The sequence below is a fragment of the Fusarium coffeatum genome (genome assembly GCF_003316985.1).
Source record: "Fusarium coffeatum strain FIESC_28 chromosome Unknown BRIP53273_contig_125, whole genome shotgun sequence".
Taxonomy (NCBI): domain Eukaryota; kingdom Fungi; phylum Ascomycota; class Sordariomycetes; order Hypocreales; family Nectriaceae; genus Fusarium; species Fusarium coffeatum.
In genome coordinates, this window is record NW_022157918.1 from 189,694 (window position 1) to 212,975 (window position 23,282).

The 23,282-nt window shown below is 47.7% G+C and overlaps 12 protein-coding genes across 12 annotated transcripts; 5 read left to right on the top strand and 7 right to left on the bottom strand.

Moving 5' to 3' along the window:
* Positions 1 to 348: 348 nt before the first annotated feature.
* On the bottom strand, positions 349 to 1,719 carry FIESC28_05844 (uncharacterized protein; the record flags this gene model as incomplete). Its single annotated transcript, XM_031159989.1, has 1 exon — positions 349 to 1,719. One exon carries the CDS (start codon positions 1,717 to 1,719, stop codon positions 349 to 351), a length of 1,371 nt encoding a protein of 456 aa, XP_031015991.1.
* A 1,080-nt stretch (positions 1,720 to 2,799) lies between these two features.
* Positions 2,800 to 4,408, bottom strand: FIESC28_05845 (uncharacterized protein; the record flags this gene model as incomplete). Its single annotated transcript, XM_031159990.1, has 2 exons — positions 2,800 to 3,713; positions 3,763 to 4,408. 2 exons carry the CDS (start codon positions 4,406 to 4,408, stop codon positions 2,800 to 2,802), a joined length of 1,560 nt encoding a protein of 519 aa, XP_031015992.1.
* Positions 4,409 to 6,984: 2,576 nt separating this feature from the next.
* On the bottom strand, positions 6,985 to 8,252 carry FIESC28_05846 (uncharacterized protein; the record flags this gene model as incomplete). Its single annotated transcript, XM_031159991.1, has 2 exons — positions 6,985 to 7,031; positions 7,079 to 8,252. 2 exons carry the CDS (start codon positions 8,250 to 8,252, stop codon positions 6,985 to 6,987), a joined length of 1,221 nt encoding a protein of 406 aa, XP_031015993.1.
* A 594-nt stretch (positions 8,253 to 8,846) lies between these two features.
* On the top strand, positions 8,847 to 10,089 carry FIESC28_05847 (uncharacterized protein; the record flags this gene model as incomplete). Its single annotated transcript, XM_031159992.1, has 7 exons — positions 8,847 to 8,983; positions 9,031 to 9,157; positions 9,210 to 9,228; positions 9,279 to 9,427; positions 9,477 to 9,736; positions 9,788 to 9,821; positions 9,868 to 10,089. 7 exons carry the CDS (start codon positions 8,847 to 8,849, stop codon positions 10,087 to 10,089), a joined length of 948 nt encoding a protein of 315 aa, XP_031015994.1.
* A 904-nt stretch (positions 10,090 to 10,993) lies between these two features.
* On the top strand, positions 10,994 to 12,309 carry FIESC28_05848 (uncharacterized protein; the record flags this gene model as incomplete). Its single annotated transcript, XM_031159993.1, has 3 exons — positions 10,994 to 11,038; positions 11,099 to 11,186; positions 11,234 to 12,309. The coding sequence occupies 3 exons, from the start codon at positions 10,994 to 10,996 to the stop codon at positions 12,307 to 12,309; spliced, it is 1,209 nt and encodes a 402-aa protein (XP_031015995.1).
* A 1,321-nt stretch (positions 12,310 to 13,630) lies between these two features.
* On the top strand, positions 13,631 to 15,123 carry FIESC28_05849 (uncharacterized protein; the record flags this gene model as incomplete). The annotated part of the gene is made up of 3 exons (XM_031159994.1): positions 13,631 to 14,051; positions 14,315 to 14,625; positions 14,671 to 15,123. The coding sequence occupies 3 exons, from the start codon at positions 13,631 to 13,633 to the stop codon at positions 15,121 to 15,123; spliced, it is 1,185 nt and encodes a 394-aa protein (XP_031015996.1).
* A 685-nt stretch (positions 15,124 to 15,808) lies between these two features.
* FIESC28_05850 (uncharacterized protein) lies at positions 15,809 to 16,795 on the top strand (the record flags this gene model as incomplete). Its single annotated transcript, XM_031159995.1, has 2 exons — positions 15,809 to 16,353; positions 16,564 to 16,795. The coding sequence occupies 2 exons, from the start codon at positions 15,809 to 15,811 to the stop codon at positions 16,793 to 16,795; spliced, it is 777 nt and encodes a 258-aa protein (XP_031015997.1).
* Positions 16,796 to 17,900: 1,105 nt separating this feature from the next.
* Positions 17,901 to 18,149, bottom strand: FIESC28_05851 (uncharacterized protein; the record flags this gene model as incomplete). The annotated part of the gene is made up of 1 exon (XM_031159996.1): positions 17,901 to 18,149. The coding sequence occupies one exon, from the start codon at positions 18,147 to 18,149 to the stop codon at positions 17,901 to 17,903; it is 249 nt and encodes an 82-aa protein (XP_031015998.1).
* Positions 18,150 to 18,904: 755 nt separating this feature from the next.
* Positions 18,905 to 19,531, bottom strand: FIESC28_05852 (uncharacterized protein; the record flags this gene model as incomplete). The annotated part of the gene is made up of 1 exon (XM_031159997.1): positions 18,905 to 19,531. One exon carries the CDS (start codon positions 19,529 to 19,531, stop codon positions 18,905 to 18,907), a length of 627 nt encoding a protein of 208 aa, XP_031015999.1.
* A 242-nt stretch (positions 19,532 to 19,773) lies between these two features.
* FIESC28_05853 (uncharacterized protein) lies at positions 19,774 to 20,136 on the bottom strand (the record flags this gene model as incomplete). The annotated part of the gene is made up of 1 exon (XM_031159998.1): positions 19,774 to 20,136. One exon carries the CDS (start codon positions 20,134 to 20,136, stop codon positions 19,774 to 19,776), a length of 363 nt encoding a protein of 120 aa, XP_031016000.1.
* A 658-nt stretch (positions 20,137 to 20,794) lies between these two features.
* FIESC28_05854 (uncharacterized protein) lies at positions 20,795 to 21,694 on the bottom strand (the record flags this gene model as incomplete). Its single annotated transcript, XM_031159999.1, has 1 exon — positions 20,795 to 21,694. The coding sequence occupies one exon, from the start codon at positions 21,692 to 21,694 to the stop codon at positions 20,795 to 20,797; it is 900 nt and encodes a 299-aa protein (XP_031016001.1).
* A 486-nt stretch (positions 21,695 to 22,180) lies between these two features.
* On the top strand, positions 22,181 to 23,117 carry FIESC28_05855 (uncharacterized protein; the record flags this gene model as incomplete). The annotated part of the gene is made up of 2 exons (XM_031160000.1): positions 22,181 to 22,246; positions 22,296 to 23,117. The coding sequence occupies 2 exons, from the start codon at positions 22,181 to 22,183 to the stop codon at positions 23,115 to 23,117; spliced, it is 888 nt and encodes a 295-aa protein (XP_031016002.1).
* Between the last annotated feature and the right edge of the window lie 165 nt (positions 23,118 to 23,282).

Here is a 23,282-nt window from a genome sequence, read left to right on the forward strand (position 1 = left end):
TGTCCGTGTGGGGAAATATTTATCGGATTGACTGGTTGTGAATGGCTGCTAAGCAGGTCCTTAGCTGTAGCGTTCCGCGCTATTGAAATCTAGAGCCGCAATGGACTAGGAAACGTCCGATGAGTTATGTTAAGAGACAACAACAAACAATGGAAAAGCAAGACATAGCCTGTATGATGGGAAATTCCGATTAAATTGTTTGCATGGAGTCACGGCGGAGCTGAGGCTTGAGACGCCGAATTTGTTTGCTTGGTTCTATCTATAGGTGCGCTACAATAAAATACCGGAAAGAATAATTGTTTACAAAGAAGTACAAAGTAATATAATCGTCACCCGTCGTCTAATATCTTATCGCAGATCAGCAGACCAAGAAAGAGCAACAACAGAGAACTTATCAGTAGCCGGGTTAACCTTGACCTTCTTGCAACCCTTCTCCAACTTGACACCATCGAATCGATCAGCAATCCAAGGCATGTAATCCACGGTAGAAGCATAGAGAACGGCCCCATGGTCAAGATCAGGATAAGACCTGTACTCAGCAGTAGACTCAGGAAACTCCTTGCACTTCTCATCAAAGTCCTCCACAGCATACTCGGGATAAGTGAGAATATCAGCTTCTCCCTGTATAACAAGCATAGGAGCAGCAAGCTTGTGAGAGCCATAGCCGTTGTAGCGCTTCTGCCAGTCCTTGAAATCGGGGTGCTCGACCCAGCTGGTGTTCTTGTAGATTTGCTCCACGGTGAGGTTGCTGTAAAGAGATGCACCGGTGTCGAGGCAGCCTTGGTTGGCGAGTTGCATTCGCTCGGCGACGATGTCGGTTACGTAGTCTTCGACCTTGATGGAGGGGTACAGCTTGGAGAAGGACTCGAGGAGAAAGATGGAGACGACATCGCCGGCGGGACCGTCCTTGGCGCGGCGGAAAGACTCGGGGATGAGCTTGATGGGCTGGAGAGCGGGAGCGAGAGCAACAGCGCCGAGGAAGCCACCAGTGGCCTTGCCCTCCATGGCCTCACGCTCATCAGTTCGCCAGGCGGTCATTCCACCTTCACTGTGACCGACGACGACCCATTCCTTGGTGATGCTCTTGCCGAGAGCGGAACGAGCGGCTTGAAGACCAAAGCTGACATCTGCAGCGTGAAGGGCACCGGACTCGTACATGAAACCCTGGGGGATGTCACTTCCCTGACCAGCGTAATCAGGAGCGATAACAATGTAACCCTGCTGAACAAGGGCAAAGGGACCCTGCCACTCGTAGTACAAACCACGATGGTTTGAAGGGGCGCAGTTCCTGCCAATACCAGCAGTACCGTGAGTCCAGACAACAGTACGGAAAGGCTTATCCTCTCCAAGAGGGTTCGAATAAGGAGTAAGCACAAAGCCAGTAGCAGGAATAGCCTTTCCATCGATATCCTCAGTCATGTAGAAGAAGCGCGTCAGGCTAACACCAGCAGGGACAGTCCATCGTCGCGCAGCTTGGGCAGCGGGAATTTCCTCCCACTTGACAAGATCACCAGCCGAGTGATCAGAGACGTTGGCGGGGTTGGAGTAGAATGGGTCCGTGGTGATGTTCTGGTTAACCCATTTGGCGGATTCTCCAGCTAGAGCTTGGCGATAGGTGAGTTGGCAGGCCGCATCGCAGCGGTTGGGTTCGTCTGCGAAGGGAAGAGCTGCAGCGAGAGCGCTGGGGATAAGTGCGGTGATGAGGTACTTGGACAGCATGTTGAAGAGTTGAGAGGATGATGGTGGATGATGATGTTTGAAGGAGAAATAAAGTTGTATAAATAATAAACATGATCGTCGTCCCGCCCCGCTAATGAATGCCGTCGCTCCATGCCCGAGGTCAGTTACGCGGGATCGTCCAGGTCAACGGTCGAGCAATGGTATAACAACTGCCATAAGGAGTAAGAGATCACCACCCCGGCATGAATCTGCCAAGACGATTGATCGGACCGTAAACAGAGCACCCAGCCTCTCTCACAACGTAATGACATGCAAAGCCCTTGAATCAAGCATAGACCATGTGCAAATCCCATCTGTGGTTTAGCGCGTGGAAACAGTAGCTGTTCTAGGTAAGGGTCGGGTTATAAGCGAGGGTTCTCGCGAACTCTATTCTGGAAAGATAAATGCAACCCTTGGGAATTGATGATGCAGCATGACTAACAGATCAAATATGCACATAAAGTTTCGGGAAGTCCCTGGGCCCGTGGCGGGATGGTCGGATATCTTATGCTGAAGAATATGTTTGAGTTTATTTGAGTCAATTGAGGTAGTTAGATCCGTTATTGAGACTCTGGTAATTTGCGGTCGTCGTATTTCTCATCACCTTGTCCATGTCATCCGGAAGGGAAGAGTGGCTGAGAACTAAACTTCAATGACAGCTTATTACATGGAGTTCTAGAAGCGAAGAGCGTTCTAGGGTAACTATTCCAGGTTTAAGAAGGACTTGTTGTTGTCTACTGGAGATCATGGTGTCCCGGTGCCAGAAGAATTGTCCACTAAGGCTTAGGGCGCCAAAATAAAAGTAGACTAGATGCCGGCCTAAGCCTGCATGAGGTAGCTAAATCATTCCGTATCTTATGTTGAAGGTGGCTAAGTCTTTGACATCGTGATGGTTGGGAATAAAAGCTCAACAATTAATTCTTATATCGCGATCTAAGATACAGATAAAAACTATCAACAACAAGTCTATAGTAGAAACACAAAAGGAATATAACAAAGAAAAGAGCAAAACGACGGAGGATCAACAGGCGAAGCCAGGTGACAGGTCAAAACATAGACACAGTCGCGACCGAGCAACCATTACTCCATCCCATGCGCTTCGGAAGGAATAGATTTCCACTTAGCAGCATACCTACTCCCCTTCCTCCAACCCGGTCCAAACCAATACAATACAAAAGGAAAAATTCCCATAACACCAGAAATGATTCCAAAAAGGCTAAATGTCCAGTCTCCCATCAAATTCGTCAGCATATCAGGGAGAAAGATGGGGACGACTCCTGCACAAGCCAATCGGAAACACGCAGCCGTAGTAAGGCCTGACAAAGTTCCAGCAGGTGGATAAGCATCGAAAAGGTATGAGATGAATGAAATGAGAATCATAGCATTGCCCCAGACGTAAACGCCTGTGCCTGAGATGGGGGCTAGGTGGTGGATTGAGGGTTTGGCTGTGTAAGCTACCCAGAAGAGAGAGCCTGTCGCGAGGATCGCGCCGAACATGGCGGGGATGAGACGTTTCTCAATGTGATCCATGTTCTTCTTTGCTGAACTTGAGAGAAGTGCTTCGATGAGGATACAGGACAGAGCTGCGAGGATAACGCCGACCACAGCTGAGATAAAGGCAAGCCCAGAGTCGCTCACATCAAAGTTGTAGTTTCCAGCCAGAGCAATAGGAACAGAAATGAACCATTGGAAAACGACGGCAAAGTTAAGGCCGAGATAGAGTGAGATGAGCGTGACGAGAGGTTCGAAGAAGAGCATCTTGACCGGTGTCAGGAAGGTGATTCGTGCCATCTCCGCCTGTGTGACGCCGCTTTGAGCGCAAGGAAGCTTGATGCCACTTCTGTTAAAGCGAATGCGCGTTCTCAGAATTTCGCGACCGTATGTTTCTGGCATGAAGGATCCAAAAGCCAAGGCTGCGCATCCGAACATGAGGGTTACCCATGAGAGCCAGGCGGGTCCCTTCGACTCAAAGACGAAACCACCAATGATAGGTCCTGCAGCGATTGTCAGCGATGCAAGGTCAGTGGAAAGGTGGATACATACCAGCAGCAGCACCAAGGTACGAAGCCAACGTCAAAAACGAATAATAAGTAACAGTCCTCCTCCCGTCCCAAACATCCGCGAACGTCCCCTCAATAAGCACAACACAAGGCCCACCAAAATACCCCGCCAAGAACCGAAAGGCGAGCAACGTAGAAGCCTTCGTCGCAAGACCGATAACAATAACACACATTAGAAAAAGTGGAAAGCTGATGAAATAGATTGGTCGTCGGCCATAACGCTCTGCTAAATGTGGCGTGTAGATTGGTGCGAAGAAGACGCCGAAGAAGGGGAGTGTAAACCCCAGAATTGCTGTGCGTTGGGAGACATTGTATGCAGTGGGGATGGCGGATATGGCGGCTGTGTATGTTGTTGTTCCGTACATGCTGGGAATGTCAATATGTAGTCTTGGGGGAGGGGGAGGAGGAACGAACATGGTAAAGACGAAGAAGAAGGCTACTGCTGAGACGTATGCTTTCTGGAGAAAGGGCCAGGACATGGGACTGTCTGGGTCTGTTGGAGAGAGGTTATGGCCTCCTCCGTTGTTAGTACGTAGGCATGGTGCGTGTTCGTCATCTGGAGTCATGCGACCGTCCACGTGTGAACGATCCATGTGGGAATGCATTTGTTCCATGTTCGAATGGTTCATGTTTGCGTGTATTTGTTGACCCATATAGGAAGTGTCCATATTGGAGTGCATTTGTTGTTCCATGGTGCAAGAAGACAATTAGTCGTGAATCGAGAGTCTGGTAGCGAAAGACTGAGATGAGAAAGCAATGTTTATGATTGAGCCAAGACGAAGACGTCAAGTCAAGGAGTTATATAGACATCTTCATCACCATCTACATTCCAGGTTTATAGTTGATTCCATAATCAGATGGCGGTGCAGTCTGACATAGCCCATTGATCCAGCGCGACAATTTCCTCAATTGAGTTGATCTTCCAAGCGATAGGCTATTGCTGAAAGCCACTGCATCGAGGGCAGAGATGAAATGATACACAATATCAGCCATTGTATAATCAAGATTACCATACCGGGCTAGTACACAAGGCTTAGCGCTGACTACTGGGAGTCGGTACCTCGCGCCAATCTGCCGGATACAGCCATCTAGTGAATTTCCCGCTGACTGCAGATGTATTTGCTTGCTTACTTTTTACCTTTGCCGTGATTATGATTAGTGAATGATAGATACCTGGAATGATAGTTGCAGCTGTATAGATTATCTAAATATGCCCTGGGCCAATGGCTCGCTTTCAAGGCCAAGGAGCAGGCAGAGATGGATTACTAAAATAAGCTGGAGTCGCATTTAAAGCCTGCAAAAAACGATAGCAAAGCTCACTAGCTAGAAAACTACGTCAGAGTTATGCATAAAGGTTATATAAGCCATCCTCAAGTTTAATGTCAGTAAGCTGACAGGATAAATCAACACCAGCCGATTCGCGATATCATCGACTTTACCAGAACGGGAAATTCGGATTATCTCCAGGGCTTCAACTTGAGCACAGCCTCTGCGCCACACTTATCCGCGTATTTGAGCTCCGTCTTATCGTTCTTATCTTATCTCAGCTTATTGGCTTATCGATACCTGGGATTAGACGAGATAACAACCACGCAACTTACCCTGCATTTATACCTGATTGAAGTGAAATGCGATCTCACAACAGGAAACAAACAGGGAAATGAGTTCTTTTTTCAATGCGGACTATTGTTATTACCTAGGCACCCTAGTGTCGATTCTTAGACATATACTGACTTGACATAAGAAACGGGGAACGAATCCAAAATCGACCACCTTTCGTTGCAACAACACGTTGTGTATTTCCACTTCATGTGAAATATGGTGGTCGGTTTGTTGCTAAGGCTCATGATGATTTCTGTCAATACTGGAAGGGCAAAGTCATATTAGTCATCTCAATCTGACCAAAGCATCACATAGCCTCTCATGACCAGTGAGTGCAAGTACTAGTCTTTCACGGTGGTAGCCTGGGATCTACTTTTGCATTTCTTCACGAGATAGCGCGATGAGGAAGAATGGCAGTACAATAAGAGCACTAATCACACATCCCATCTCACCCCTTTGAAGACACTCATATCCATCAAAATGCCAGTTCGGGTGATCTCGAATCACGCAGTGCGGCCTCGCTCCGTACTGGGACACAAGACAGCTTGGCTGCCTCTCACTGATCCGGCTGTCCGGATTGTCTCACACACCAGATCTCATGCTCATCTGTCAACAATTACAAATCATCACCCTTGTCTGATCTATCACGTTGACACTAACAGATACGTCACAATGGTTCGCGGCACGGCCCTCAAAGTGACAGGCGACATCCCTTGCATGGAACCGAGTAAATGGTACCCTAACATGCAAGCCTTAATTCACTCATACTGGTGATCTGCAAAAAGCTAAAGTTAGTCAGAGACAGATTGTGTAGTTCGCAGCTGAGACTCACACTTGGCAGGCGCGGATCGCTCGGTTGTGGTGAAAGGGAGCTGGTGGGGAAGATCGTGAACTTTTAGTGTGAGAACATCAAGCTTCGGGTGACGATATCTCTTTTTCGTTGGCTGATGACCTGTGAGACATCCTCTTAACTATCTCTAGCAGGTGGAGCAGCTGAAAGTGCTGGTGTTCAACAGGGGTTGTTCAGTTGATGGCGTGTAGAACCCTTGTAAGTGATTGCAGATCCTGCACTTTGACCCACCTGTCACTTCGCACCCCAACGAATCACCCACCAACAGACCATTCTTTCAACCCAGTGGCGCCAAGTTGGTTACTCTCCCTGGGTAACAAACAAAGAAATATGGCATTCGTGCTGAATCGATCGTGCCACGTAAGATCGTGAGTGATCTGTCAGATCTTGGGAGAGTCATGATGTCTCAGTTGAGACTACGGAGTCAGTGGATGCTATGTCAGTTGGCGTAACTATTGCCTCATGAGAAATCCCTTTGATGGCGCGTTTGCCTGAAGTTATTGATACTGTCCGTGCACTCTTACATTCAAGGCTGACAACGGTATATCCCGCGGTTAATGCGACAAGGCAAACAAACTATTGCCGACGGCATAAACTCTAAGTGGATAACGAACCAACAATACTACCTATACAAACAATCGCGGTGACCCTGATATGCCACTGGTCACCAAATAAGCCACCCCTAGTGACCCCCCTAGAACAACAAGGCATCCAATGACAAACACCACAAAGTAAATCAGCTCAAGAGGGCGTTCAAAGAACCACAACATCCCCTCCAGACGCCCACTCTTCTCCTTCCCCTGTATCCGTCCATCAGGCACATACTTGAAATCGAGAATAGACCCACCCCCGAGTCCTTGGGAGCTATGGATGATAGCACCATGCAATCCCTCCCTGCACAACTGAACCATCCGTTCGTCAAAGGAAGGGATCCATCGCTGCATCATCGCCAAGACGCTGACGAACCAACAATGCCCGGTAAAGCACGCATACGCGTACAATCCCGGTCTTCCCATCCCGAGCTGATCGCAGATCTTATGTCCGTTCAGCTGACGGCTTGCAGCCTGGATGAACCCATCCGAGATGTTAATCGGCGGAAGATCCTTGAGCGCCTCGACAAAGTTATGTCCAATCACCACTGACGTAGGCGTCACGAAGAGCTCGTTGTAAGCTAAGCTCTCCATCACAGCCTTGGCTTGTGCAGCGTTGGTGTAGTACTCCTGCGGTGACCCAACCACATGGGCCACGTACCTCCAGAGCGCAATGTAGTCTTCTACCTCCTGTGGGTCAGGCGTGATGCCCATGCAGGGGAGTTGCAGCCAAGCATGGTTGCAGCTGAAAGTAGCTATAGCGTGGATGGAATCCAGGGTGTTGATAGGTATGCCGTGGGTGTCTTGGTCGAAGAAGCGACACTTGGACGCGGCTACCTTGAGGATCTGCTGTCTGACCATGGAGTGCAGGAGTCTAACCCTTATGATGGATCTGTGGCCTGAGCCACCTGGTTTGATGTACTCAAGGGAGTGTGTGACTTGGAGAACGAGTTGGAAAGTTTCAAGGAGGCGTCTTCTTAGCACACGGGTGCTAAAACCGCCTGTGCGAGCAAGAACTTCTACAACGCTTGTAGAAGCGGAGTTCTCTCCCACGAAACCTTGGAACGCAAAACCAATGAGGTTTGCTAGTGCGTAGCGATAAAAGAATCGTTGGCCACGAGCGATTTGTTCCCAGTCTACCCACTCAGGAACATGATGCGTTTCTTGCCAGAGCTGAGAAAGATCGGCATCTGTGTCATGGTATTGACTTAGTGTTTCGAAGAGATCTCCTCTGTTGACTTGATGGCCTTCACTTCTGAGTTGTTCGTGAATAGCCTGGATCTTCTTGACTGCTGCTGCGCCAAGTTCATCACACTCGAAGCGTAGAGGATCTGTTTGGGATTTGGGAATGTGTTGGTCTGTCCAGGTGAAAGTGTGATTTCCGATGGTGCGGACTTTGTCACCTGGGACAGGTTCTTTGAAGTAATCCATGATAATGAAGGAGATATGGGAAAATTCAGGAGTGTAGATGATGTAGTGATTTCTTTATTCTGACTTGGATATGACTGCGCCGTATACCAGCCTTTTATCTACCACTTAACAACCATCACGCACAATTATCTAATCCCTCCGAGCAACCTTCTCACAGGACCAAAATAAGTCTCACATGCATTCTGAAGCTCATGTCGAGGAGTGTGGTCGTACACTCCCCTCTCCCTTCCTACAGGGGTCAATCCGCGGGTCAATCCGCGGGTTCGAACCCACCAAAACACCCAGCTCCCTTATCACGAACTTAAATTTCTTGGCCTTTGATCTTCATAAACTAAGAGAAACTACTCTCTAGTATGTTTGTGATATCTCCTCCAATAGTCTTGCAAAAGTTCTGTCTGATGTGATGAGAACCTCCCCGTTCCTTGACGGGGGATGATGACACCCTTGTGTCTTGGTGTGTTGACTGCAACATATAATGACGCTGCAGAAGCCAAAATGCATTTCTTCATCTCACTCCTGAATATTCAGAGTCTTACCTGTTGTGTCCTTCGGAACCTGTCTTACCGAGGTGCCCTTCGTTGTCTATTATTCATCATGCACGTGACAGCCACCAAGCAGAACAAGACTACGGTCATACTACCGGACTTGTTCAAGGGCTTTGTTGTTCAGAGTCCTCGCGTCAACAAGGACTACAGTGCAGTCAAGCCTATCTCGGAACAATGGCTCTCAGAGTATGTTGTTCACTCAGGTACACTGAGACTATACTGACAGGTGTTAGAAAATGCCAGTTCTCACCTCGGATGAAGAAGAGAGTCGAGTTCTGCGACTTTGCTCTTTTCATTTCTATTGCTGCTCCTGATGCGCCGTATGAGAAGCTCAAGACGATGTGTGATTGGGGAAATTGGGTAAGTCAATTATGTCACGCATCATTATGCCTTACTAATCATTTGCCTCCAGGTCTTCCCTTTTGATGACTGTGAGTCTTGACATTATGAGATGGGTGAGACAAATCTCTAACAATAACAGTGTTTGATGAAGGGTCATTGAAGAATGCTCAGACAAAAGCTCAGCATGTCGTCGATAGTCTCATGGCAGACATGCTCGGCAAGACCTTTACTAAGAAGAAGATTCGGGTGGTACAAGCTCACGATGATATTTTTCGAAGGGTATCACAAGTAAGTCCACCCTACTCTAGCTTATCTCCTCTGCTAACCTTCAATCAAGGGCTCTACTACTGGTGCTAGAAGAAGATTCGCTCTTACGATGAAGGACTACACAGACGGTGTGATTCATCATGTTAAACACTTCTCATCAAACAGTATACCGAGTATTGAGGAGATGCTTCACACGAGGCGTCTGTCGTCTGGTGTCACACCGCTGTATCATCTTATTGAGTATGCCCATGACATCAGATTACCTGATGAGGTATTCCAAGACCCTGTGATACAGACATTAGAGCGTCTTGGTGTCGACTTCGTTCTCCTGTACGTTCCCTTAAGATTCCTTCAAGATGTTGGACTAACAATACTTTCCAGATCAAATGATATCTTATCCTATCGCAAAGAAGAAGTAAGTACAACTTTATCCACACATAATTCTATTCTGACCACTATAGAATGACGACTGCCCCTTCAGCATGGTCGCATCGTGTCGCATGGCCGGCCAATCCCCCCAGCAAGCCTTCGACACCGTAGGCGCCCTCCTAGAAGAGCGTTACAAAGAATGGGCTGCCGTGATCACCCAACTGCCTACCTGGGGACCCAAAGTCGACGCTCAGGTCGCGCGCTACGTTGAGGGCATTCAAAATGTCGTCCAAGCAAATGTCACATGGAGGTAAGCGTATTCTTTCCAGGTATTGAGTGGTGTTAACATGTGACAGTTTTCAATCCGGCAGGTACTTTGGTTCACAAGCCCAAGAAATCCGTCGGACAAGGCAGGTAGAAGTGATGGTCAATCCGCCGTATCTGCAGCAGTATGCCGGAAGCACCAACATGCATTCAGCTTGGACAAAGACTTTGTGGTCAATGGGGGATCATTTCTCTGGATCATTTGTGTTCAGTCTTGTGGTTATTATTTACTTTTTTGTTATTCTTTTTGGTTAGACTTAGGGCATGATTGATTATCTTGGGAGGATCAACACAGGGATAGAAATAGTAATAGTGAGACAGGAATATGTTATACCCGATGCAATCATTGTTGAGCGATGTTGTGAATCTCCACTTGTCCCGATGATTTATCAGGTAAGATCATCGCTACCCTTGCATCCTGCGGGGATAACCCTGCTCCAAGCCGTCTTTCAGAAGACACTTCCCTCTCACCTCACCAGAAATAAAGACCAGTCTGAGCGTCAATTAATAACTACCGACATGATAAAAGTCTCGTGATCATTTCTCATGTCTCTGCGCTTTGTCAGTACCGAATCCTTTTGTCGGTGGTGGAGTAAAAATGTCGCACAAGTAAGCGATGACACCTTATGTACCTCGCACCTCGCACCTGGCAGGACCAGTAATGTTTCGGGGGGTCCCCGATCCGAAAGCTTTCGGCCATGTCTTCTGCCCGAACTATTTCGGCCAACACCGACTTTTCGACCGTCAGCAATGGCAAAGATAAAGGCGGTACTCCGTAAAGGGATGCGCCATATTTTTCCTTTTCTACTATTTCTTATTTCCTTGAACTTGATAGTTTAATCTATTGACGTCTTGTTTATCAAGGTCAACTAGCGGGAAGCGCCGAAAGTCAAAATGTACCAGGATCTCAATTGGGGTGATTCCTCGCCCTGGTCCCTGGTAAGTCCAGTCCGGACAGTCAGTGCTGAATTTGTAGGGCAGTACACTAACCGTCTACAGCATCACCTGGAAACACCAAAAGATGTTTGCATCGTCAATTCTCAATCACAAAATGTTCTTGACATTTTACCAACCAAACCAATACTCGGTATGTGGTTTTAACTGCGCTCATATTTATTTATTCTAACAATCCAGATGGTCTCATTGAAGCATTCTTTAGCGACATAAACCATCACCGCAGCATAATTCAGCCCACAACCTTTATCTCACATTACATCCAATGGTCAGCCTCATCAGATACAGAAAAATATCAGGATGCGCAATTTACCACTCTCGTTTTAATGATGTGCGCATGCGTGGCCCCACAATCACCCGACTACCACGCAGCCGCTCACCGAGTCGCCGTCTCGATACCAGCAGGTTCATATAGCCTGACAAGTCTTCAATGGAAGATTTCGAGTATATGCTGGTTACAAGGTGAAGCTCGGTTCGTTGAGGCGTGGCATACCATCGGGCTAGCGATTCAGGAAGCGTATGAGTTGGGGTATCATGAAGCGAAAACAAATTCAAGAACGGGGAGGCAGATTTGGAGAGTTCTGCAATGTTGGAATTGGGAGTTGTCGCTTATCCTTGGGAGGCCAATGATTATGAATGACATTGACTCCGAGGCTGATGCGGATGATTTGAGCACTGCACCGCCCTCGCCTACGCTTTCGACAAGGTTGCAGTATCATCTTGTGTCGTCGCTTTCGAAGAAGTGGCATACACCACATCGTGTCGACTCACCAGCTGAGATTCGCGCGCATACGAAAATAGTTGAGGAGTACATCTCTTCTCTGCCACCAGTATTCAACCTCACCAACACGGATACATCCAACGATAAAAAATGGCCCTGGCTCGTATCGCATCGCTACTACATCCAAGCGATGGCCTACTTCATCATCCTCCAACCATACAAAACCTACCTCTCCAACCCCGCAAATGAATCAACGCCAAAGATGAGAGAAGAAGCCGTGCATTACTCCGTGAAGGCACTTGACATAGCAACGCGCTGGTCGTCACGAGCCATGGAAGGGAACGATCAATTCCACATCATTGTTTTGTGTTTATTCGACACAGCTGCATTTTTGAGCACATCATTGGTCAGCGATGGAGATGCTGTTGAAAAGGCGAGGCGGACGCTTGAGCGATTAGGTAGGATTTCACAGGGTGCAAAGACTTCGCATGTTCTTCTTTGTCGCATAATGAAGGGAATGAATGGCAAGAAATAATGGACATAGAAATGATTAATGATAACGACTTGATGTTTTATGAGTGTCTTGATTATTTTGCATCACGACTTCTATCGCATTTTCAGTTTGCTGAACCTACTGGGGTACTGCTCGAAATAGTCACGGTGCATGCGGACCTCGAGGAGGTTTCTACCAGCAGGGTCGTGACTATAAAGTAGCTGGATGATACGCTGGCGTATATTAGCTGTGGTGAGAGGATGGCGGGTCGCCGGCAAGAAGAACTGCCGGAGGATGGATGGATCCAACCATGTGGGGGGAATTCGATATGGTCGGGTTGATACAATTTATCGTGGAACAGTTGTATTGATCTTACCCCGTATCCTGGCCCCTTTTGCGATTCTATGGAATGATGGAATCCTTCGTTTCTATTTTGAGGTCAGGTGTGGTCTTCCTGCCACATCAGCATCCTGGCCACCCCGGCCGCCCCGGTCGCCTTGGCGATCTGACGGACTGGTGGTATCCTTTGCTTCCGTTTTGAGGTGTGACGGGATGTTTCTGTTATAGCAGTATCCTGGCTGCTCCGGCCGTCCTGGCGGTCTGACGGACTGATGGAGTCCTTCACTTCATTCTAAGGTGAGGCATGATGGCTTCATGCCAGAACAGTATAAATCTTAATTCTTTATAGAAAGAATGAAGATGTATGAATGAGAGGTGCTTTAGCTTCATGCCAGAACAGTAAGATTCCAAAGTCTTTTTGGAAAGGTGAAGGTGTATCAGTAGAAGGGCTGAAGAAAAGTGCAAGAAACTACCGCGAGTTCCCCGTTTCTGGAGCGAGTGTGGCAGGCAATGTAATTGGCTTAATCTGGGTCTAATAAATAGAAAGAAATAATGGATATAGAAATGATTAATGATACGACTTGATGTGTTATTGGTTAGTTGACCTTACAAAGATTCATGCGTCTTTTGCGTAAGCCTTTTGTGCAAGTGACTGTGTTAGAGTTCAGTTGCTAGGTGACTTGCACTGCGATGCCACTGGCCTGTCGGAAGAGGGCAACCTTATTGTAAGAACGCCCAACCCGTAAACAAATGAGATATGTTCTCTACTGATTTTAAGATTTTACCCAATTGTCTTTGTGCACGGTTCCGCATTGACCCGACCGCGTTGATATTTGTCCCAACTCAATTGTCCAGCGGCAAGAACCACCGACCAGCATACGTGCACCTGCCGCAGGAGTGATTTAGGTGAGTCAATCTCCTCCGCTATCTTGCATGCCTGAGATGCAGATTCTCCAAGGCGCATCTGACAAAACAACGCAGTTCAATCTACGCTGCGAGACAGGCCATCCTGTTCATGCCCAGCATGATCCGCTCTTGGCTTTCCAAGCGCCTCTACCGCCGCCCATGGCCCGTATCCTCCGCCGTCTCGCCGTCGATCGATCGCTCCATCCCGATAGAAGAAGAAGACACACCACTCTACCATCCTCATCGCTTCTACCCGATTACCCTCGGACAGGTCTTGAACGAAAGATACCAAGTCACCACTAAGCTAGGCTACGGAGGCAACTCGACCGTTTGGCTGTGCAGAGACCTCAACCGATTCCCGATACCTCCTATCGTATTCGTCAAAGATATTCCCAAGGACCTTTGGAATTGGTGCTGGTCGAGGGAGAGATATGTCGCTGTCAAGGTTAACGCGCTCCACTGCCCTGGTGCCAACCGCACCAACAAAGGCGAACTCGATATCATGGAACACACCTTGCATGCGAACCCTCGACATCAAGGTTGGCATTAAGTGAGGAAGCTCCTGGATTCATTCACGCTGGAAGGCCGATATGGAACCCATGAGTGTCTCGTCATGGAAGCGATGCGTGAACCGCTATGGCTCTGGAGACGATACTGGGATGGTGTCATACCTCCGAATGTTCTCAAACCTATATTGCAAATGACCTTGTCGGGGCTCGACTATCTCCATACCGAGTGTCGCGTCGTCCACGGAGGCAAGTTACAAATCGAGCACATTTCTTCACTTGCTAACATTTCTTAGACATCAAGCCAGGCAACCTCATGATGACAATCACGGACGCTGAAATGCTCGAACAAAGCGCCAAGGATGAATTCGAAAACCCTATTGGAGCCAAACAGCTGAATTCACGGACCATTTACCAGTCCAGAAGAATCCCTGGACCACTCGTCAACCCGGGGATTGTTCAAATTTCAGACTTTGATTCGTCCTCTCGCACTGAACCAGACAAATTGAACATGGGTCCCGTAGGTGCGATGATCTTTCGACCGCCGGAGATTATCCTCAACGCAGGCTACACATACCCTGCTGATATCTGGAGTCTCGGGACCATGGTAAGACCAGTCCATCATTCTCATGAGGCGAAGCTGACATTGCAGCTCTGGTACTTGCTCGAGGACAAAGACCTTTTCGATCCCAGCACACATGGCGCCGCAGAATATGAAGAGGGAGCGCATCTTGGCCAGATCACCGCCTTGCTTGGACCTCCCCCACAGGATCTTCTTGAAGAAGGCGAACGGACATCCAAGTTCTACGAGTCCGACGATTTGACACAAGATTCCGACGGTACACCAGAGAATGAAAAGAAAGATAAACGAGCAGGCCGTTATACAGGTCAATTGAAGGATCCTGGTTGGACCCCCGTTGATTTCAGTTTTGAGGACAACATTACTTGTATGGAAGGTGAGGAGAAGGGGAAGTTCATTCGATTCATCAAGAGGATGCTGAAATGGGATCCTGATGAACGTGCTACCGCGAGCGAGTTGCTTGAGGACCCATGGCTGAATCAGAATGATTCAGTGGATTCGGGAGATTCAGGAGACTGGAGTTAGGTAGAGGTAGTCACGGATTGATGGCTGGATTGAGCCATTGCATGTAAAAGTAGATACCCTTCTCATCTCAGTGTATAGATAATATAACAAAGAACGCAGTTCCTGATTTTGAGCAAATGCGCAAACGCGAGACCAGTAACTTGGATACGGTGGAGATTAGTGGCTGTGGGACGATTTGCTGTGTTATGTTGCACAGCCTTGTGAAGCTCGCTCGGGAAGTGAGTCATCGGACAGAACAAGGCTTTCAGCGCAAAGTAAAATCATCACGCCGAGAAACCCTCAGCCACTTGTAATGCAAGTAAAATAATGATTTTGGAGGAAGTAACAAAGGTGATCTACCGTTATATTATAAGCAGTTTGTATCCACAGGGCGTTCCCAATCTCATGAGATTCAGTATATAAGCAATTTTAACATCGCTGCTTGGCTTTACAAATATCTTCTTTGCAGAGGACTCATTGTCGAGAATTCGATAGCTATTGGAAACTTCAATCGCTGTTCTGTCCACCAGCTGCCAAACCTTCTTCCAACTCTTGTGCGGTAGCATATAGCTGCGCGCCCTCGCTCCTTCGTCGCACCTTCCCTTCCGCACCAACATCTTCCAACCCCAACTCATCGCAGTCATTCCGGTACATCAACCTCTCATCCTCCAAGCTACATAAGCGATACTGACACGATACAGTTAAGATGTTCAAGCAACGCTCCCACGAGACCCACCACGATACGCACCGACTGCAAATAACCTCGAACCCAAACCAATACACGATCGCTCTTCTCGGCGACAGCCTCTTCGAGCGCTTCAAGACCACTGGCTGCGCGCTCTCCATCAACAACAATCCTTGCATTCTGAACCTCGGTGTCGGCGGCGATAAGGTCCTCAATGTGCAGTACCGCATCGACCAAGGTCTTTTCGACGACATCAAGACCCACCAGCCAAATCTAAAGCTGATGTACGTCCACATGGGAAGCAATAATCTCAAGAAGAACGGCTTGCGAAAGAATGATGCGGATGCGTATGCGGCTTTGATCGCGACTATTCGAGAGGCGCTTCCTGATGTTGAGATTGTGATGACGGCCCTTTTTAAACAGCGTGGTTTGGTGGATGAGATCATTGACGAGGCGAATCGTATACTGAAGGATATTGCGGATCGCAATGGTGCTGCGTTTTTGCCATTTGGGGATGAGCAGGATGGGATCATGAGTGAGGATAATGTTCATTTGAATGAGACTGGGTATGCTAGGTGGAATGAGGTTCTGGAGAAAGACATGGCGACTCGTTGAGGATGCAAAGATGCAAAGAAGAAGACCATCGTCTGCAGAAAGAAAAAAACACTATTGGAGAAAACTCCATCATTGATCTTGATACCCCAGTAGTAGAAACCCAAATAGACTCCCGATAACCTGATAAAACGCCCATAATATGCTATTTCATGACACTCAAGTCCACTGCCCCAACTGCCGTCTCTCCTCCTCCAGGTTTTTGACATTCCCCGCAATCATAGCAATCTGCTGCTTCTTTGTCAGAGCATCCTGCTTCGCCTCCATCAAGATCCGACTCCAATTCTGGACACCGACCCTCATAGTCTCGATTTCCTCCTTCAGCAACCGAACTTTTTCCCCATCGCTTTCATTGACAACACTGCTCTTGATACCAATATCACACGCATCCGCTAGGTTCTTATGCAGCGTATCGAGATGTATATTGCACACCCGTTCGTAATTTGCGATATTCGCCATCGTCTCTGCTCGCTCCTGACTCAGGCGTTCCAACTCGGCGTATTGTTCGGTGATAAGTTGATCGAGAAAATGTAGTTGATGCGTGTTGTGTTCTTTGATGAGAGGTTTGGGCGCGGGGCGTGTGGATGGTTGGGGGAATTGAGCGAGGATAGAAGGACGAAGTTTTAATCGGACGATGAGTTTATTGCGTTTTCGCTTCGGACTTGGACCGTCATTTCGACGATGGATGACTCCGACCATCTTCCATATCCGACCGCAGTGTTTTGGTGTTGTGTTGCGTGATGGTGAAAGCGAGGCTGAAAATCGTACGTGGCCCAAAAATGAGGGGGTGTTGAAGAAATGTCTGACGCGCTCGGGCGGTCGCAGAAAAGTGACAGAAAAACGCGTTGGATGATTGATTGGGCGTGTGTTACTCGGTTAACAGAGTGGCTTTCCGACACAACCAACGGAAGGAATAATAGGCGAAGCAAAAGGAAGGTTTGAAAAAGTCATGATGAAATTTAATATTGGTGGCAAATATTTGAAGGAGCATCCCTGTAGTGGATACCTTGTCATGAATAATAGTCACTATGCGAAACTTGAATTGGGGGACACTTACTCTTTATTGACTAGATCGAAATAGTACTCAACTACAAGTGGCTGTGTTGCTTACATCTATCAATCAAGTATACCCATCTACTATCTACTAGCTAGAGGCCACCAGGGCTACCAGGTTCTTCTTCAATGTCTCCTCCTTCTGTAGGCTTCCTTCTATAGGCGCCTTGATTCACGATTGCCAATACTTACCTTGCCAAATAGCAGAACTCACAAACACGTACCGGCGACTCACTATCATGTCCATTCCTTAGATGTGCTGGTTAAATCCATAGCTATCTGGAAGAAGACACTTGATAAAAGCACCAAAATCCTCATCGCAGAGAGTACTCTTAAAAAATCCCTGCTTGATCAGATATTCCTTGGTCTCTTGGTGTGGCCGCTCCATGAACATCTTGGCAATGTGCGCCTTCATTGTATCGCTCAGAGAGTTTACCTTGCCAGCGAGCTACCGGTTGCCGGCGGCGGTCATGTAGAGAGGAGTGTTGTAAGTCTGGTCGATGTTGAGTTGGTTGAAAGAGTTGCCGAGCTGGGCAATGCCCTGGTTCTGGCGATGATTGTCTGACGGAACGTTGTCGCTGGAGTGGATGACGACGAAGGAGTCCTCGCGACGGGAACCTGAAGGGGTGTTGACGTGGACGAAAGAGTCTTCGCGTTCCTGGCGACGGGAGCCAGAGGGAGCTTTGTTGCTAGGCATGATGATTATTAGATGGAGGTAGAACTGTAAGTGGTGAGTGATGAGGTCTGGATGGGGGTGTGAGGAGGAATGAAGATAGAGAAAAGGATTGCTGAATGCAGTGGGACATCGATCGAAGTCATAGGGAAATGAACAGGCACGGCTATGAACAGCATAGGTGGAACCTGCTCGGTGTTCAAGTCAGTGCCTATACTTGGACAATGACAATGGGGCTTGTACTGGCGAACAAAAACCACGAGCATCGCTATAGCAATGACTTCCGAACAGTGACCATAAAGGTCATGAACGGTGACTATGCCACAGAACATGGTGTTAGTTCGGCTCTATGATGTTCTTTTGAGAATCTTGTCGCCCCTGTGGACATTGTGTTCTATATGGAGACGTAAGGCATGGGCCAGAATCATGAGAGCACAGGGCAATGGTAAAAGTACCGGAGAAGCATTCGTCAAAGACTTTATATCGTGACTATAGGTGCACTTACATGTGAAACCTGCAATTCGTTATGTTTGACTCTGTGAGAGCACACCGGGGACACCATCGCAGCCTTGACCTAAACATCACGATTACATCAGTCCCATGTTTGAACGTTCTGATTTCTTAATGCTATTGATCAGAAGTCGATTGATTCTATAAGCCCAATAACTCCAGGGCTCTAAAGTACCTATTCCAAGACAGATATAACCCGTTTTAAACATCGTCTGCAAGCCCAAGACATCAGCTCCAGACGCCAGATCCCAAACAGTAGTGAATGCAAACTAGAGGCCATTCATTCCCGTAGATCCTCTATCCATTTCTTTCCACCGCTCGATCAAGCCAAGACTCGTCTTCTGCGCCGCCACAAGAGCACGAAGTCTCTCCAAACTCTCCTGTGGCTCTCTAGTCTTTCTATAAAACTCCTCCTCCAGCTCTTTAATCCGAGCGTCAGTTTCATCTCGAAGCTTCTGGATCCGCTCTCTAATACATTTCGCATCGGACTCGGCGCGCTCGACGAATTTTTCGCCATAGGCTTTTGCCATGTCGGCGATGTCTTCGAAGGCTTCGACTGCATCCGTTACGAAGGTGGGGGATGGTGAACGGGTGGGGAGAGGGAGCTCTTGGAGAGGTGCCCTGGGGGCGGGACAAGTTGAGCCACTGGGTGTTGTTGGGCGGGGGGATGTGCAGTAGCCTGGGTAGGGCAAGAGGGATCTGGGGGCGACGGAGGGTGGAGGAACAGGCCGTGGTGCCATTGGAGGGTATCGCCACGCCTTGCGCAGAAAGTCTGTGTCTTCAAGCAACGGTACTGGCGTTAGGGAGCGTTGGTTGTTGGGCATATTTTCTGTCGGCAGATATGGCTGGGCAGTAGATGACCGTATTGGCGTCATAGAGTATCGTTTGTCCGTCATCTTTAACTTTTATTGTCAATGTGAATGAAGGATAAGAAGATTGCAAAGGATGGGAATTCATCCATTGTATATAACTACTCTCAGTGCATGATGGAAACTCTCTTATGGGCCCAGTCTATAGACTTTGGTGTACACCTCTTCTTCGTTTACTACAGACATTGGTCTACTTCCTTCGTTTAGTAAGTTCTCATGAACCAAGTTTACACTTTCTTTCACGCACGCTCTTCATCTGCCGCCTCAACTCAAAAGTCTGTCAACCCACAAGCATCCATCTCCCCTTCAATAAAACTCAGAAGATCAAAGTACTCTCCCATCAAAGCTACTTCCTTGGTGGCTCTGCGTCTAAGTTCGTCGTACTGCGCCTGGAATTTCTTGTTGCCCTCCTTCTGCGGGAGGAGCAGTTTCATTTCTTGTTCCTTTTGGTGGAGAACCTCGAGGTTCTTGACACATTCGTTGTGCTGGGCGAGACAGTAGGTGTAGTATTGTAAGAGCTCTGCGTTCTCGGCTTCGGTCCAGACGTCGCCTGAAGACGTTTCGTTTGACTTTGATTTCTTCATGGCGGGCTTTTGTCCTCGACGAGTTCCCTCTGGCTTTGTTTCCTTCATGATGGGCTTTTTTTGTAGAGGCATATTGGAAAAGGTCGGAAGCAATGTCTTATTTGGTGTTTCTGCTTCGACCTCGTCTCTCAAAAGTCTTTAAATCGTGAAGAATGGAATAAGCGTACGTAAAGCTTGCTTGTTGTTGCAAGTTATAGTTGTTTGAACATGCCCGTTTGAGCTTTGTCTCGGTAGATGTTGCTCTGTTCTCGTGACATCAAAGAACAGGATTTGCATTCCCAACGTAGCAAACTTTGTTCGAAGGTGGGTTCAAACAAAAGTGGTTTTTGTCACTGCAGAACGTTGTTCAAAATCCTTCACATCTCGATCTTTTTGACCCTTGTCTTTGGACACCGATTAAGGGTACGTTGCCCAGCAGGAACATGTTTTGATGTACACTTGAAGGCGGCATAGCCGTCTCTCGTTCAACACGTCAGTTTTAATCTGGTTGCGTATCGGCCAAGGCAAATGCCACCGCTAAAGAGTAAAGACCACTTTCTGATCTTGGTCTTGATAAAAGTCTATTTGAAGCATTTCTCTTTTCTCTTTTCTATCAACCATTTATCAATGTCTCGTCGAGGCTGTAAAGATCCTCGCCATAGAGCGGTCCCCAGCCTCAATTGTGTTGATTTGAACTGTACGACTTGATGACTGCCCTTCAGAAACCTTAAATAGGTCCCCAGCCTCCATTGTCTCCAATCTCCCTTTTAGCATTTGGACACTTGCAAAATAAGCGCATCCGTCCAAAATGAACCCGGGGGATAAACCTATCGTTATCCTCCTCTTCACCAAGTTCATCCATTATCGCTTCACGCAATTCTTTTGCCCACGTCAAGGCTGGTCCTTTTGATCGGCGCTCTCCCTCACTATTGAAAGCCTCGATAACGTCATTTTTTATGATCCTCGGTGGCTCGCCGGCAGGCCATATGTGATAACAGCGTCGCCCCGTTTTCTCGCTTCTATTAACAATGACGAGCGTTATTGTTGGCGACAAGGGCGTCCACAAGCCGAGGGATAATCGCTGTTGAGACAGCTTGATTATTCCCGTTCCTTGCTCCTTCGCTTCGGGGTACAAAGACCGAGGCCCAGGAACTGGGTAGGCGGCGTCTTGTTTACTGATGCAAAAGATGAGCTGAGGGAATGGCGCGTTTGCGAAGTTCCAATTCCCATTGCGCATTTTGTTCGGGATGTGCAAATAATCAGTTCTGGGGTTAAAGTACCCATGAGGCATTTCCTCGGGCGCAAAGGCTTCCGAAGGAAATCTTGGAAAAGACTTGAATTGCCCAAGGGCAAGACTCCGAGAGTCGCGGTTGACGAGCAACGCGGCTGGTAGAGGTGGCGATGCGATGTTTGGGAAGTTGATAACTTGGCATCCTTCTGGTCGGCCACAAGGATGTCTTTCATCAGGGCCGGGGATGATATAATGGATCTGAAATTCTGGGTAGGTATACTCCCAGATCTTAAGTCGGAGCTCTGTGGGAAGTTTTGAGAAATAATCGAATGTTGTTGGACTAGCTGTGACAGGAGGAGGATCTTCATCTTTTTGTGGGGTGATTGGGTCCGTCATTGTTGATATGGAAGTTACTGCAATGCATGCGAAGAAGGTTATATCAATGTAGAGTTGAGTAACTTATGTTCTATACCCATGTTGGTTTAGAGGATAAGAAGATATTAATAGCTCACTTGAGCGAAGGGACAGATGGTATGCTACAGCCCGGAGCTGGAAAAGTCATTATCCGACTAGGCAACCGTCTAGCATTCGGTGAAAATGGAAATCCTACGATAACTTGGCGTAAGCGCTATCTCCCTGATGCTGCGGCTGTGTTTTACATGCGCCTCCAAATCTGCCGAGGTAGTGAGGCTACAGCTATCACGCTCCATCTCCAGTGACATATCACCGCCAAGAATTAATCAAACGGACGGTCCGTTATATTCCAGACTAGTGGTTAGTGAGCCAATGGGCATGATGGACTAAAGACTGAATTCTCACCTCAATTGGAGAGTCTCACTCAATTACTATTCCTCCATCTTCAACCTCTTACAGAAGGAAAGGATGAGCCAAGTTGAAGGAGCTGAGTCACCTCCTTGGGGATCTTTGCCAGTTGAGCGCTACTTAGTTGTAAGTGGTGACACAACCTCTTTGGACTATTGCTGACACACTTGTACAGAGCAAATGGGACCCATCTTCAACTCTGACGATTGAACAGCAGCGAGAAGAACTCGTGAAATCCTTCCTACAAGAAGATGATATCTCGCCTTTCGCTTCTTCAACCGATGACACACCATCCACAGAATTTATCCAAACAGTGCTCGCCCCATGGCGTCCAGAGAAACTTCGCAAAATAGCGCAAAAATACGACCCTCGGAATCCTCTTTTCGAAAAGATCATCGTGCTCCGCACTTACTACAGTGGTGACAGTGATGACGAATTCAATCGCTGGATGAAAGATGCGACCGACGCCTTCGAAGAAATGGATCCGTTTGGTGGTTTATTTGGTGAGCCTGAAGATCGATGGTGGCGTATCCTCGATGACCCTTCACTTTTTAACACAAGCTCTGAAAGCTGGCAAAGCGTATTCAAGGTCTTTCCTGAACTAGCAGCCCCAGAGCTTGGACGCGATTTCAATGAAAGCGACATCGGGTATGTCAAAGACCTGATATCAGTCATGGGCGAGTCCCGAGACCTGGTAGAGGACGACTTTGAAGACGTTATCTGCGATGTAGCCAAGATTCGATTTTGGTTGGTCGTCGTTGATGAAGAGGCTTTCAAAGATGGGGAGTTACTCCTGGTGTTCATGGATAAGAAAGGCAACGTCGTTCGACAATCGGGTATCTTTCATGAGGATTTACCACATCTGCCTCATTATAATCTGGGCGGGTCGATTACTGAGTCTGGATTCTGGCGTGATGGGGAGGTTGGGAAGAAGTATAAGACGAGAGGAAAGATTATGCGCACGTTGCTTCCACTTGTGATGGCCAAGGATGAGTGATTCCCGCTTGGTTGAATGGTGAAAAGAGCGGATATAGCCTTGATAAGCTGTGTGTTGGAAAATCATGGGTTAAAGGTTTGAAGATCCAAATACGTACACATAATCAATGCGCTGGGAATATCTTGGTTAGATACAATTTGATAACTTTGCCTTGCTAGTGAAGAT